The sequence below is a fragment of the Pelodiscus sinensis genome, chromosome 1 (assembly GCF_052426305.1).
Source record: "Pelodiscus sinensis isolate ZL-2025 chromosome 1, ASM5242630v1, whole genome shotgun sequence".
NCBI lineage: Eukaryota > Metazoa > Chordata > Testudines > Trionychidae > Pelodiscus > Pelodiscus sinensis.
In genome coordinates this window covers 238,849,880-238,866,722 of record NC_143052.1, presented here as the reverse complement: position 1 = coordinate 238,866,722, position 16,843 = coordinate 238,849,880, and the positions used below count along the sequence as shown (strand labels likewise).

Genomic DNA, 16,843 nt, shown 5'->3' with positions numbered 1-16,843 from the left:
GACTGATGCAGAGACACTAAAAGCACTAGTTTTGTTCTCTGTTCTGTTAATGTCTTGTCTCAGGATTATCATTTCACACAGGAACGGTGTACTCCATGAACACATCATTATAGCAAGCATATAATAAAGCTGATGAAAAGGACACTCTTCTTTGGGGAAGAATATTCTGTTGTGTTGCGCCAGGGTTACGTTCGTAGTCGTAGGCTTCAGTAGGTAAGAGGTTTTTTCCCCTCCCTCGGATTTAATTTGATCACACTGCCAATTTGCATTTCAAGCATGGGAGTTTGGTTGAACAGTAGGAATTTTGCTAATGGTCTCCAGAACATCAGGAGCTTATAGTAAAAACAATACCAGTGGGACATTGTTAAAATTGTTGTCTATTTTAGTGTCTTGGCTGGCTGTGAAATATGGTCTGTTTGCAGAATGTAATGAAAGGCGGTTCCAGGGTGACTCTCTCCTTATTGTTGATGCTTCAAAATCTAATCAAGGAATCTGTCTGCATTACTTAACATAAATCAGTGAAAGGCGGTGGAGTTGATGGATGGACGAGATCCCAAGGAAGCAGTTGTATTCCCAGAGTTATTGGAAGGAGTACTGTGAAAGACTTGTAAAGAGAGAGGTGCGGTTAACTCAGTCTAGCCATTTTTCATTATTTCCAGTATGGGAACACAGCCCATGGCAGGATAATTAATTTCACATCTATCTTCTGTAGATCTGTTTGAAGGATAACGGTATTTTTATTTAAAAGACACTACCAATTTAAATTTGGTCCACAATTAAACTGAATTTTTAAATAAATAAATATGTATCCTTCTTTGAATTGTACCAAAGGAGTGCTTGGATGATGGCATAAACATTTAGGTAGATGGAACCAATCATAGCTCTTAAGAACCTGAAAGTGGAGAGTTTAACTGGTTATCTGATAAGCTGATGCTTGTTGGTTAATGTTATTGGTTAAATTCTGCCCGGCTCTCGGGAAGGCAGTTTCGCTACAGGCTCTACAATATAAAACTTTATGCTGCAGAGGCTGCAGTGCCTGTGTAACTGCTAAGATTTTCAGCCTTTTTAAGCAACTGTTTACATCTCTATTAAACAGGGTGTGTGTTTACAATTTTTCATTTAATTTTCATTTTAGTTAAAAAAAATTTGCTAGGTCAAGGCCTATATTAACTGGCCCATTTAAATAAGGATTTTAATTCTTTAAGGTGATGTCTTGAATAGGTGAGAATTGTTATCTTTTTGCAGAATTTAATCTGTTAATTTCATGAGAGATACCAAATAAATTAGTAGTGAATGTTAATTCCTTTCCTTAGGTATTTTCCTTGTAAAACCTGTACCAAGAACAACTGACATGAAATTGAGCTTGTGTAAGAGCTGTATTAAATGCACTGGAATTTTTCAGGCCAGTTTGTCAAATACAACTGAGTTATGAATGCTTTGGTAGTTGCATTCTGATTCATTTTTCTCCCATTAACCTCTATCCATCTGCCAAATTATTATTTTATTCTGCTTAATAGTTTAATTCGTTAAAATAATGCTAGGGTCATCTTATTGGAGGAGCTAGTCCAATAGGACAAAAGCAGTCTTTGTTCTGTTTGCATATTGCCTAGTGTGCTAGGTAGGTAGTGCTGCAGGACAAACATTTGCTAGTCTGTCTGTTCTATGAACTATCATTCCATCTTGTTTTACAGGTCATAGAGTAAATTGGTTGTTTTGAGAAATTCTTGCTTCTGGGGCATTGTGACTCCACCCTAGGAATCTTACTGTGAAAATGTTATGGGGTAGCCTGGTTCCTAGTTAGTTTTGGCCCATGTTAGATTCAGTGTAGGTAGCAGATTTCTGCTCCGTAAAATCTAGTAGCGTAACACTAATTTGTCACAAGCCAGAGACCAAGATGAGGCCAGTGTAGAATAATGTTGCACTTTGTGTTCACGTGGTGCATGGTTCTTGTCACTGCTGTTAGTCTTCTTTTACTTTTTTTTAAACTGCAACTAAAAAGTGGCATATTATGGGATGGTATCAATAGGGTTTTATCAGCTGTATCAAGTGATTCTGCTGAAATTCAAGATTTTAATTTCAGTATAATTAATACTTTAGTGGAAATAATACCCAGTATGACCTGGGGCTTCCCCTCAGCTGAACTATGTCTTTACTAGACTAACAGTGGGACCAGATGCTAAAATTCTCAGTATAGACAGTGCCTTATGGGAAATCCCATCAACCTATGATGTAAGGAGTTTTCTGTGTTCCTGAATGAAAGTTCAGCTTTGTGCTTAATATTTGTGGGCTTAAGTTTGCTGCTGTTTGTATAAAAAGTTGATTGTATTTGTACATGTTTGCTGAAGTGCATTGAAGGCTGGACCAAAACTCTTATTGCAGATAAATTGTTGAACTTTCTAAATTCTGCCTGTCTTTGGAAGGCACTTGGATATCATAGGAATAAGTGTAAGAAAAGCGGATTCTTAATTAAAAGGGACTTAATTACTGCAGACTTTCATCATCTAAGGAAATTGTTGTGACTTACAACTCAACAAGATGTTTCTATCCCAAATAGGTTGATTATATTACATCAGCATTAAGGACGTAAGTGAAGATTAAATAATATATGAGCATTTGGTTTTTATTGTTCCTGATTTCTTTTAATTAAAATCTAAAATACTAGACTTTTTTATATTTGATTTTAAAAAAAGAACCTGGTATATGTGAAATTTCACTATTATTGTTCTTTTGTAAAGATTAAAGACAAAAGCTATTTTGCTACTGATGCTGGGCATTAGGTTTAAAGGGACATTTCTCAACTGATTTAAAAAAAAATCAAACTTTTCTGGTTTTTTTTTTAACCTGCTATTGAAAATGAGCCATAAGATCAGGGTGACTAGGAAAGATTTGTTTGTTCACGCAGTGTGTTTGACAGCACTCAATAGTCAGGTTCACTGTTTGCTCTGCCTAATTAGTGCCTCTGTTTGTTGTGTGGGTATGTTTACACTGCAACAAGGGGGGGGGGAGCAAATAAAGTTTTAAACTTTAAAACTATTAACTTGACATGGTCGCATAGACATGTAGGTTAGGGATGTAAAGGACTAGTCGATTATTCAATAAGCAAATGCTTATCGGATAGTCGACTAGTCGCTCCTCCCCTTGCTGCCTCAGCTACCTCTATCAGAGGCAGCAAGTGGGGGAAGAGAGAAGGGAAGTACTTAAAAGCGGCAGCATCACACAGAGCTCAGGGTCAGAGTCCCGCACTGAACCCAGGCTCCGCGCTGCACTTGCTCTTTGAAATGCACAAGAGCCCCCCTGCTTGCACATTTCAAAGCTTGCACACTGTGTGGAGCCTGGGGTCAGTCCCCAGCTGACCCTGGGCTCCATGTGGTGGTGCTGCTGCTTTGAAATGCTGGGTGGAGCCCGGGGTCAGCTCGGGATTTGAGAAATTCATTGTTCTGGATGACAATGAATTTAAAACAATTTAGGTTTTCTCGCATAGGGCCTTGTAATATGATTCTACTGTAACTCTTAAGAATTTGGGCTTGGGAGTATTTTGACTTTAATCAAAGGTGTTGTCTAAACACGCAAGTTGCATGAGTTCAGCTAGACACATTAAAAAAACCTGTTCAGTTTAAATGATGCAAACATCACTGTGTAGAAACATAAATTTATTACACCTGGCTTGATGTTGATGTTAGGCTGGTGTAACTTTTTTGAAGTCTAAATTTGGACTTAATTTAGCTGCTCTCTTTTTAAAATTAGCTTGACTGGGCTATAACTTCTAATAATTTAAACGTATTTTATGCTTCAGAAGATTCTCCTACGTGCATGTGAACAAACCTTGAACATGACATGCCCTTTCAGTTTTAATAATGTCTGTTTAATAATTACCATAATTTAACTAATTTCCCAAAGTAATCCATGTGTACTTATATATAAACTCTATCTTAAGCCCTCTTCCCAGAGTTGGCTGCCTAGATTTCCTACCTTATTACCAATCTGTCCCTAGCTACTTTTGGCTGGTGATCCACTTCCATTTTTCATGTTCAGGGTATCTAGCCAGATTCCTTTACCTGCTGAGAGTGTCAGTAGCAAACACCTGCCATTCTTTTGGATAGTTCTTTCACCGTTGTTCTTTTATAGCTTTCACATGGACCGGTGCCTGCATATAGGAGAGCATGCATGCTTTAATGTTGCACCTACTTAGGGTACCACAATTACCAGCTTGGCTTGGTGTATTGCATAATTGACCTGCAGTGTTGGGCTTGTCATATAAGAGCATGACAAATGCAGAGTGTTTGCTGCATTTGTAATATGTATTCCTGTACAGACTGCAGTCTAGGGTCCAACTTGCAGTCATAGAAAGGTAGCATCTTAGTGTAAGAAACATGTTTAATTAGTGAAGTGCTTGACAAAAGAAGGAAAGCAGAGCTAGAGAGGTAGCCGTAGTTTTTTTCAACAATGCTGACTTTACATGCCCATTAAGTCGCTTGCAGAACAGTATAGCATGGCACCCACAAAATGCTTTTACTATTTCAACTCCAAATAGTTAAGTTGCTTACATTTTTAAATCTTTTGGAGATGCGGAGATCATGAAAATGGCTGCTTTCCTATCATCTGGCCTGATAAAGGAACTTATCTGTACAAATATACCCTTCCATCTGCTAGCCCTGGCCTTCCTAAGTCTTTTGCAGTCAGAAAGTGACAATAGTATGCAAAAGAAGAGCTGTACATTGAACCCAGATGCTAAAACATTCACTCATCACTGGCAAGTGAAACAGTTGATAGGACAACCCATTCAAGGGTGCTTTTCCTCTTGCTGTCCACCTTTTCCTGTGATGCTGCAACAGCTAACAGTTGGAGAAAGAATCAGAGAAAGGGATTAAACAATCAGAGACATTACATTTCCAGACTCCTCTCTTTGCGTGCTTCGGTTGTGCTTGTTTTGTGTCAGGAATTATATTAAGTAATTGAAATGAGCCTTGTTCTTGTCTGTTACACTTTTGTTAGGATTCCTACAGCAGTTGTAGATAAGGGTCAGCTCAGTTGTCTTCATTCACTCATGCCACAGAAGGAAAGTTTACTCCTAGGCATAGCACTCTGCTTTATCCCTTGAGTAATCTTTTAGGGTGTGTCTAGTCTGCAGGGTTTAGTTGACAAAAGTGGACTTTTGTTGACAAAATGATACCTGTGTCTACACTACCACCGAGTTCTGTCAACATAACGTCGACAGAACTCGGCAGTTTTGTTGACGGCAGTAAACCTCATTCTACGAGGCATAACGCCTTTTGTCAACAGAATTCTGTGACAGAAGGCGTTATTGCATCTACACTGTCCTTTGCGTCTACTCTCTCGTGTCGACAAAGCAACTTGCTTTGTCGACAGAACTGGATGTAGTCTAGACCCTCTTTGTTGACAGTATCTGTATATTATTTTATGTATATATATGTATGTATATATGTATGTATATGTAAGTCATAATATAGTATTGTATATACATAATAATACTATATGATAACTTGTGAACCTAATTTTGCTGAATCATTCACATTGGGTTTCACATGCATCTCCCGTTAAGGTTTAACATTCTTTGTTTTATTCTGAACAAACCATTTTTTCTATCAGCTCCAGTTTTTAAACTCATGTTTCAGTGAAACCTAGAACCTTGATCAGGCAACATCTTGTCAGATTGCCCAAAATATTCTTGTTCCATTTCAATAGGAAAATCACTTACCAACATTAAAAACCAGATTTTGCTGGACCCTTGAATGGTCAAATATGATAGGTTTTGCTGTATTGTACAGCTAGTTACAGGTTTTTTTCTGTTCCTTTGACTTGTGCTTCTGTTATACTTTCTCTCTTGAACTGTCTGTTCTCTTAAAATTTCTGAAACAAATGGTACCAACTTCTCTGATAAAGAAGGATTCAGATACCTAAACAAAAAACCCCCCATGAATATGTACAGCTATGTGGAAACCACCTTCATTTTGACTCTTTATTGTTCAGAACTTTGGTTATATAGACTAGATTTATTTTCATTAAATTTACTATATTGGGTTTTTTTTTTCTGTTCTCATAGTGGATCAGATCTACCATCTAGCATCTCCTGCTTCCCCTCCAAATTACATGTATAACCCTATCAAGACATTAAAGACCAACACTATTGGGACACTAAATATGTTGGGTGAGTTGAAATCTTTCTTTTTATTACTGCATTCATTTTGCCTGAAATACTCAGAACTGTTAAACTGTTGGGCTCCACTTAAGCTTTGAGTTCCACTTAAGCTTTAAGGCCCAATTTCACCAAAGTCCTTAAATAGAGATTACTAATGGGCATATAAGTAGTTCCATTAATGTCAGTTGTGAAAAATCAAAGGGACTTACTTCCATTTTTATAGTGACACACATGTTTAAGTGCTTTGCTGAATATGGAGCACAGCTATCTGCACTGAGGTGATTCTATCTATTGTACCATGAAAGACTGAATTCATTAGCCCAGTTTGTTTACTAGTATGTTATCTAGAAGGTTCAAATTAAGGACATAGATAGCATGTAATTGAATAGTCTTGTAACTGCATCACATTTTCCCAGTTACATGACTATTTGACAGTCCCCTGGGCAAGGGCCAGCAGCCAGTGTGCTCTAGCCCCACTCCCAGGGAGCTCCCTGCCACCCCATGCTGCTGCCTCAGTCAGAGGCATGGGGTAGCAGGTAGGAGCTGGTCTGTAAGGGAAGCCAGTTTAAAAACCAGTTTGCCACGCAGACCCATTGCAGGGTGGCAGCAGCTGTTCCTATCAGTTGGGGGTCAGAGCTCCATGTAAACAGAGGCTGCTCTGTGGCAGGTCAGGGTGGGGGGCAGGGCAGGTGCCTGTGCTGAACCGGATTTTAAGATTTCTAAGATTTTTAAACCAGCTCCCTCAAGCACCAGTTCCTGTGTCACTCCCCGCACCCGCACCCCCCGCCCCCCCCCCCCAGCTGCCTCTATAGAGAGGCAGCAAGGGAGGCAGGTGGGTCTGTGGAGTCAGCATGCGCAGAGAACTGGCTTAAGTCAGCTCCTCCCATGTATCAGCTCCCGCCTGCCACCCTCACACTCTGTTCTTCTACTTCTCTATCAGGCGAGTCCAGTGCTTGTGGGGGAGCCAGCTTAAAAACCAGCTCCCCGTGGGCACTGGCTCCCACTTCCTTCTTGCTGCCTCTGATACAGAGGCAGCAAGGGAGGGAGGAATGCATGTAATCGACAGGATTAGCTGATAAACCTAGATTTATCATTTAATCATATCATTATCTACATATTGACATCCCTAGTTCAGATTGCTGTTATAGTGAAATTTTAAGTCTATAAATGAGTGTAAGATTTACAAACAGAGCTCTTGTTAGTACTAAAAGTGGTTTTAGGGTGAAAAGGAGAGTGCTTTTTTCCCTTTCATGTCTCAGAATAACACCAATATAATCTTGGATCATATTGCATTATAAGCAGAATTGGAAAGGAAGAGCTAATATTTTCCTAATGTAAACACAAATACTGACGTATTCTAGGACCTAGAAAGCCTTCCTTATCTGACACGCGGGAAAGAAGAGGTGAGTAAGAGATGAGAGGAAGGGTGAATGAGTCAAAAATCAAAGGAAAAAATTACAATTTTCCTGGAACTCCCTATTCTTTGAGGAGTACTCCCTGTGAGTGCTCCACCTTAGGTGCATCAGTGCCACTGAGCCTGTGATTGGAGATTTGTGACAACCGTGTCCGTGGCCAGCCACGTGCGCGAGGAGCCGGTGTGTGTTCTTCACCCCTCCCCCCAGTTCCTTCTCAACCGCCGCTGGTTGAGATCAGCAATCTCCCTTTACTTCATCCATTGCCTACTTACCTATACATAGTTTATCTCAGAAACCCTTCCTACCTTATTACTGGTGACTCTCCTCTTAGTTGTTACGAAGGGTTTGAAGAAAACCCTGCATTGCTGGACAAGTGCATGAAGGGACATACTAACCCCGTGCTTATTGCTGGTTCTCTAGGATATGCTGTGCTCCAGAACTACTTAGCACTGGCTTCACATACAAAGCAGCCGATGTTCCACTTAACACCGCTGCATATTTCACATGCCTCCCACCCCCCACTACTATCTGCTCCTTCAGCTGCTACCACATTTCACAACGGCAGTGGAGCCCTCCATAAACTCGGTACAGCGGATGCCTCTCCTGGTCACCAATGGTACCGTGAACACGGTTTGCGGATGATACCAAACTGGGTGGGGTTGCGACTTCTTTGGAGGATAGGGACATAATTCAAAATGACCTTAGCAAGTTAGAGAAATGGTCAGAGGTAAACAGGATGAGGTTTAATAAAGAGAAATGCAAAGTGCTCCACTTAGGAAGGAACAATCAGTTCCATACATACAAGATGGGAAGCGACTGTCTAGGAAGGAGCATGGCAGAAAGGGATCTAGGGGTCATAGTGGACCACAAGTTGAATATGAGTCAACAGTGTGATGCTGTTGCCAAAAAAGCAAATATGATTCTAGGTTGTATCAACAGGTGTGTTGTAAGCAAAACTCGTGAAGTCATTCTGCCGCTCTACTCTGCACTAGTTAGGCCTCAGCTGGAGTACTGTGTCCAGTTCTGGGCGCCACATTTCAAGAAAGATGTGGAGAAATTGGAAAGGGTACAGAGAAGAGCGACAAGAATGATTAAAGGTCTAGAGAACATGACCTATGAAGCCAGGCTTCATGAACTGGGCTTGTTTAGTTTGGAAAAAAGAAGATTAAGGGGGGACATGATAGCGGTTTTCAAATATCTAAAAGGGTGTCACAAGGAGGAAGGCGAAAATTTGTTCCTCTTGGTTTCTGAGGACAGGACAAGGAGTAATGGGCTTAAAGTGCAGCAGGGGAGGTTTAGATTGGACATTAGGAAAAAATTCCTAACTGTCAGGGTGGTCAAATATTGGAATAAATTGCCAAGGGAGGTGGTGGAATCTCCCTCTCTGGAGATATTTAAGAACAGGTTAGATAGACATCTGTCAGGGATGGTGTAGGTGGAGCTTGGTCCTGCCTTGAGGGCGGGGGGCTGGACTCGATGACCTCTTGAGGTCCCTTCCAGTCCTATTATTCTATGATTCTATGATTCTAACACCTCAAGATGCACTTTTTCAGCCACGCCAGCCAATTCAGTTGCCTCTATTCAGTGACAATGAGACGTGGTATCCAAACTGCCACTCTTATTGTGACACTCCTCCCCTAAGTCACAAAAACAAAATCAGCAATGGCAACTCCTGCCAAAATTTCTAAAGCAGCAATCCACATTATCCACAGCATTTGGCAATAGACCAGCCAACTTTTATCCAGCCCAGTCGGCCATTACTGCCGACAAGTGGGTGTTGGAAATTGTGAAAACAGGATACTGCATCCCATTCCTAGCCATCCTCCCGCCCCACCCTCCTTGCCAGTCTTTTTCAGGGATCCTTCTCACAAGAAGTACAAGAGGCGGAACATCTCCTCAGTCTTGGCGTCATAGAAGTAGTACCAAAACAACACAGGGACACAGGGTTTTACTCTGTTTCCCCACCACCAAAAAGTTGGGTGGCTGGAGACCTATCTTGGACCTCTGAAAGTTGAACTGTTTTGTCAGATACCAGAAAGTCAAGATGGTCACTCCAGCCACCTTGGAAAAAGGAGCATAGTTGTCTACCCTCAACCTCCAGGATGTTTATTTCCAAATATCAATACATCAAGCACACAGGCGGTTCCTCCATTTTACAAGAAAAGACAGACACTTTCAGTACAGAATACTACCATTTGGACTTTTGACAGCCCCAAGAGTATTCTCAAAATTACTGGCAGTAGTAGCCACACATTTACACACAAGCAGTATTTTGTTATTTCTGTACCTAGATGACTGTCTAGTAACGAGCCACACACAGCAGAACCCACACCACGCTGTCTCAATAGTCAGATCACTCTTCAACACTCTCGGGCTCCAGATAAACACTGCAAAGTGCACTTTGACTCTAGCTCAAACCCTGGAATTCAAAGGGGCATATCTAGACTGCACAAAGGCCAGAGTGTACTTACCACACCACAGAGGTCCTGATAACAGCACAGACCAGTCCAATCATAACAGCATGACTATACCTACAAATACTGGGACAGGTGGCTGCAGCCACGTTGGTAGTACCCCATGCTCGACTACGTATGAGACATTTACAGGCTTAGCTACGCACAACCTACCAGCCACGGATCCACCCATTGAGCAAATGCCTCACCATGCCGAGCAAGATAAAATGCTCCCCCACATGGTAAACATTACACGATAAGGTATGCAGAGGAGTCACGTTCAGCACAATCCACCATCAATCACAATGACAGATGCCTTGCTTCTGGGTTGGTGGAGAGGCACATCTGCATCACAAGCTCGTGCAGGGTCAGTGGACACATGACAAAACCAAGTGCCACAAACTTTGTAGAACTAAGAGCAGTAAGAAATACTTAGCAGGCACTTTCTTGCCCAATTCAGATCAGTCCAAATCCTGTCAGACAACATCACCATAATGTATTACATCAACAGACAGGGAGGAACACGCTCACACCAGCGATGCCAGGAGGCTATTCGCCCCTGGGAATGGTGTATCCCACGGAACATATACCTGATTGCAACTTACCTCCCAGTCAAAAACAACACACTAGCACACAACCTAAGGAGACAATTCCCACAGAACCGTGAGTGGGAGATAAACCAATCAATGATAATTTTTTTTTCCCAAAAAATGGGGATTTTCAGAGGTGGACCTGTTTTCCACACACAAATGCTCGTTGCCCACTATACTGCTCCAGAGTGGGCTCCCTGGAGGATGCCTTCAGTATACATTGGAGGGCACACCTCGCATGTTCATTTCCACCATTTTCCTTCTTACAATGGGTGATCCTCAAGATGACACAGGACAGAGCAAGAATGATACTAATAGCATCCAACTTGCCCAGACAAACATGGTACCCATACCTGCTACAGATGACTGACCAGCCACCACATCGGTTCCCACCAGTCACATCTCTGCTCACACAGCAAAACGGCTAGATTTCCCGTCTATCCATCCACACTTGTATGCTAATTGGCTAAGCACCATGGAAAAAACATTCCCGGAAGCAGTGCAGCTCATCCTCACAAATTCCAGAAGACCTACAAAAAGAAAGACATATGTCCAAAAACGGAGAAGGTTCACGGCCTGATGTGCAGCCAACACCTATGAACCTGCCCACATGGGAATCTCACAGATTTTACAGTACCTATTAGAACTGCACAATGCAGGCCTATCCCTGAGCTCCATAAGGGTGTACACCTTGCCTCCAGATCCGCTCTTCATGCCCCCCGTACAAGGACACTCGATATTCACACACCATTCTGTCAAATGTTTTATATGGGGTCTCCACAACATGTTTCCTCCAGGCAGGCACCCGATCCCGGTGTGAGACGTGAACCTAGTGCTAAAAGCCCTTACGGGTAAACCTTTCAAGCCTCTCGCAACCTGTTCGCTACTCCACCTATCAGTGAAGGTGACCTTCCTTGTAGCGATCACCTCTGCCAGATGAGTTGGTGAAATAGCAGCCTTAATGGCAGCTTCCCCTTCCCCGCCCCCTCCATACACAATATTTCAAAAGGACAAGGTAACTCTATGGACTCACCCCAAATTCCTCCCAAAAGTACTCACCTCATTCCACTGTAATGAACCTATATACTTACCGGTCTTCTTCCCGAAGCTGCATAATGACAAAGAAGCGGCTCTCTGTACCCTGGATATCCGGAGGACACTTGCCTTCTACCTACAATGAACAAAATAATTCCGAAGAACTCCCCAATTGTTTTGATATGGGCATTCCCTACGATGAAATGAACAAAGACCATCGAACTGGATATCCAGTTGCATTAAACTAGCATATGCCCCGGCATAGAGAGAACTCCCACCCACCGTGCAGCTTTACTCAACAAGGTCCATGGCAACCACAATGGCATTCCCACAGGGTGTGTTCACAGAACACACATGCAGGGTCGTCACATGGGTTTCAACACATACCTTCATACAGCATTATGCAATCCAGAAATTTGCTGAGGTAGAAATAAGATTTGGCCAAACAGTATTTTGGTGTCACAAGCTCACAACAGAAGCTCTCCTACTACTGCTGAAACTGACCAGCAGCTGACTCCGGGAAGCCCGGGGCAGAGCATGCTATGCCCCCGGGTTCCGGAGTCAGCCGCTGGTCAGTTTCAGCAGCAGCTGACTTGGGAAAGTCTGAGGCAGAGCAGCTGGGGTGCTGCCGGGTTGATCCCACAGCGCTGAGGGGTACATCTGCCCCCCACTCCTCCCCAGATCCCTCATAGCCCCCCCTTCCTATAGTCCCGCATATCTGATAATCCGGCACCCCTTAGGTGCCGGATTATCTGAAGTTTACTGTAATCACTCCTTCAGGCTAGTAATGCTTTCCTTTTGTCTCAATCCCATATTTACTATAGACATTCTTAACCAAAGGATGATTATCCACGAGAGCAACTTACAAGGTCGTAGTATATTCTCCATCATTGGCAATTTCTAAATCAAGATTGGTTGTTGTCTTAAAAGTTCATTTTTAGTTCAAACAGGAATTAATTCGAGGAAGTCCTATGGCCTGGTGTTGTGTAGGAGGCCAGACTAGATCACAAATTTCCCTTCTGACTTTGTGATCTGTGGAAAAAAGTTCAGTGTAATTTTCAATCCATGAAACAAGCGTACTTAAGATCTGACAGTTGGCCAGCAGTATGATACGAATAGCTGCAGAAAAGCTGCTTTCTTGAAGTTGGGTACTGTAGACTTGGAAGAAAAAAGATTAAATCTGAAAGAAACTGATGAAGGAACCTCTGCATTCTCTTCCTCTATCAACAAAATAATAAAGCAATTAATGTGACTAAAAGTCTCTTGTATTTTCTAAAATTCACCATTACTTTTTTCCTCATTGTTTAGGATTAGCAAAACGTGTTGGAGCACGGCTTCTGTTGGCCTCCACCTCTGAGGTGTATGGAGGTAAGACATGAACATAGCTGGAGTACCTACGGTATGACTAATAAAGGAGAATTTACAATAGTTGCTGTGGATGGTGCATGACAGCATCACGTATTCACATTGTTGTCAACCCTTAGACTTGTTAGACATCATCTCACTGTTTAAAATGAAGACCATAACCTTCATTTTAAGACCCCTTAGAACTGCCAGGATCGAGTAAAGCAGCCCAAGTGTAAAATGAAAATCAGGCCCTAAATGCTGTGTGTGTTTCTCAGTGGAACTTTCTAAACGCTGAACTCTTAGACTTCAGAGGCCATAGGGAGAATGCATTGGAGGAGAAAGGGCAGCAGGTTTGACTCCGGTTCCCCGTACTGTTTGGAAACTGGATGATTATGGTGAGGCATCAGCAGCAGTGTTATACTCAATGCTTGAACAAGAAGTAAATAAGTCACAGGCCTTGCTCCGTAAGAACATTCAAAATAAAGGTCTGTCTCTGTTGGAAAATGGCATACTGGCAACATCACTATTAGCAATGAGTCCATGGTTACTTCTTGCCTTCCACTCTTTAAATATTGTTGAGAATTATTTAACTAGTGCAGATGCAGCAAAATGATCTTTGGTACCATCAAGGACCATGACTGGACTTGTCAGTGCTACAAAAACTTTCTAAAATCTCCATGTGTTATGAACATTCTACTCCACTAGTACTGGCATTATTGGGAGCATTAGTATAGATGGGTTGCCAGTTATTAGACATTTCCAACATTAAACAGATCTAGCTCACACATCAGGCAACATGATGTTAGTAGTAGCAGAGCACTCTAAATATCTTTTCATTAAAAAGTCCCTACCCTCTTCTTCCTCTAGAAAAAAGTATGAGATGTGCTTTTTTATTTCCCTCCCATTTACTTTTTGGATGGAATAACTGTAGGCAGACACCACAAGTATCATAAGCAAGAATTCCACTGTTGACTAGGCAGTCTCTGCAAATGGCATGACTGTCCTAGTCACATACTCTTGCCTTCTCCCAGTCTATTATGCAAGGGTCAGTTCCTACGGGGGAAAGCATTGGCCCGGGAGGCACTTCCTAACTGAACAGAAACCATATTCTTCAGAAGATGGAACATTGGTGCAGGCAGACCAAACATACCAGTTCCGGAGCAGCATCTCTCCATAGCAACACAACTGCTTCAGGGAAAACTTAAAGAAAACAAATTGTCCAACTTTGTTATGTTTAAAATCCAGTCAGGCAAAGGGATCTACTGCCTTCATATAGTAAGTTTAAGTAAATGGAAAAGATTTATTGTTTTTGAGTTCTTACCAAGATAAACAAACCCCTTGAAAATGTCCTTTAGCTGTTTCCATTGCCTAGAGAGATTCTCAAACTCTGTTCTGTTACATGCTTCCAGGTGATTGGCAGATTTGCTTCCATCAGAGTCTTGAAGTGTCTGAATGAATTAAAGCTGCACTATTACTTGAACACAGACCAAGGTCCTCTTAGGGTTTCCACAGGCTTTTATGTTCAGCTAAAATACCTGATTTCTCTTCACTGTCAGATGTTCCATTTGACATGAAATTTAACCATGATAGAATCTGAGAAACTCTTAAATAGAGTGGTAGCAAACACAAAGAGGAACAGAACTAAAACTCAGTGGCCTAGAAAAAATACAGCAGTGGGGCAGCAGGATAACAGTAGGAATTTGGAAATATATAGAAACTTTAAACCCATGGAGGAGAAAATCACAGCACAGATAAATGGGGGTTGCAATAAAATAGTTATGTATATTTTTCATCTCACCCCAATTATAATTTTTCTTTATCAAGCTGTAGGGTTGAAGCAGGGGTGGTATGGAACTGGGCTTGGAACTTGAGGAGGAAAGGGGAAAGTAGTCCATGCTGTGGTCTTAATTTCAAAAGCAATGAAATTATTAGAATCACAGTTTCATTGACTTGCAATGGCGTGTTTTCTCATAAATCACTTGGATTTTTGAAACTCCTGCTTTAGTTTATAATATACAAAGATTCATGAACCATTATCTTTTGATGTGCTCTAGAAATTCTAACTTAGTATATTTGACATAGTATCTGCCTTGAGTGAGATTATTTAAAAAAAAAATCCCATTGTTTGGCCATAGAGGAAAGTTTTAATCAGTGAGAACCTGTGTTTGGAGCTGTAAAAGCAATGCAAAATTTATTTTTATACAGTGTCATTTTTAAAAAACATAAAAAAATTATAAAATGATAAAGGCAAAGCTGTAACTCCTGGCAGAGGAGGCATTCTAATTATAAGACATTATTTGGTAGTGTTAACATTTTTTTTATAAAAAGTTTGTAATCAGACAACATTGGGGGAAAAATGTTCCTACGAGCAGTGTCAGTGCAACTATTTATTTTCAGTACATGTGATGTCCCAGAATGTTTTCTTGAAAACTTATAGAAAATTTGAAATGACCAGATTTCTTCCAAAGAGGTATGGTTTAGTCTCACTGTCTTCCTAGCCAGCTCTAGAGAGGAATGATTAATCCAGTTTGAACACTATCTTTCAGATATTACTAATATTCATTTTTAAATTCAATAAAACTTGACTGGAAAAAAAAAAACTTTTCCTACCACTTGCTGACCTCAGACATCAGGCTTAGAGAACAAGGCGCACAGACCATTTTAGTTTGCAGGGCTATACCTCACCTGTAGCATATCTAGATCTCTGCCTTCTGGCTATTTAAAATGAATGAATTGCATATTGGTTTGTAAAACTCAGGACCTTTTATATTAAACAGTGAAAGCATCAAGGTCTGTGGTGATCTCTTCTCTTGCAGGGCTCTTCTGACATTGTCCCAGAACAGTAGGATCCAAAAAGCAATGTGTCATGAGCAGAATTGTAGCTTTCAGTCTGTGCATACATAAACAAGCACATTACCCCTATAGAACAATAAGACTGAAAGCAGAAATCATTTCATTTGGATAGGTAATGAGTCTAGAGAGACCTGGGCATAACTAGTGATCCTGTTTTGATCACAATTCTTATTTTGATTATCAAATACAAATTGATCTGTAGTGTTCCTGTTTTACTTCCTTGGTTATTCCTTTTGCTGCTGAGCAGTGCTAAGCATTCTACGATAAATGGGTAACTTTTCACAGGTCACCAGAGGAAGCTAGGGGAAGGCAATCTAAAGTGTGTTTAATACTCAATATAAATAGTATCAGTTTAAAAAAAAATTTCTTCTGGGGGAGGGGAGATGCCTTTCATCCAGTCTGGAATGCTAGTCATAGTGTTGTAAAAAAAAAAAGAGAATTTATTTCTGGACATGCTAGCAAGAATCTGTTTTTACAATGTTTAACTTAAGAGACTCTTTATGGTATTTCTGGATCTCCACTTCCTGTCTTATTCTCTCCCCTCCCCCCCCCTTTTTTTAATGCCAACATTTCTCAGCTCCTTGTACAAACTAAATAGTTATTGGCAATGAACTCTAAATAATTTAATAAGAGATTATAGGTTATGAGATCAGAATCTTGTTTGTGCATCCAGAATAATTCCATCTTTAAGATCCATTCCCAGACAAACATTCAACTCAGTCTGCCATGAGTAATGGTTCTTATGAGGAGACACATCCAGCAAAGAGGCAAAAGTGACAGTTGAAGCTTTGCTTAATATGCTCAATTGGAGATTATAGGGCTTCATATTGTCCTTAATTACTCCTTTGGGGTTCTATTTGATGAGATTATTAGTGAAAGATGTTGGAGTTTAATGTTTAAAAATTAGATGCATAGTTTGCAGGAATATTGTTTAACACTCTGTATAATAAAATAAGTTATATGAAAAGAGCCCTATATAAAATTCCCTTTTCC

The 16,843-nt window shown here is 41.0% G+C and overlaps 1 protein-coding gene across 3 annotated transcripts in view; it reads left to right on the top strand.

Annotated features, from left to right (window-relative positions):
- The window catches only part of UXS1 (UDP-glucuronate decarboxylase 1), a 118,159-nt gene that overhangs the window by 61,630 nt on the left and 39,686 nt on the right, over positions 1–16,843 (top strand). For all 3 annotated transcript variants that reach the window (XM_025180385.3, XM_075917766.2, XM_075917782.2), the window contains 2 exons: positions 6,062–6,166; positions 12,959–13,018. In XM_025180385.3, coding sequence (XP_025036170.1) covers positions 6,062–6,166; positions 12,959–13,018 — 165 coding nt within the window. The remainder of the gene's footprint in view (positions 1–6,061; positions 6,167–12,958; positions 13,019–16,843) is intronic.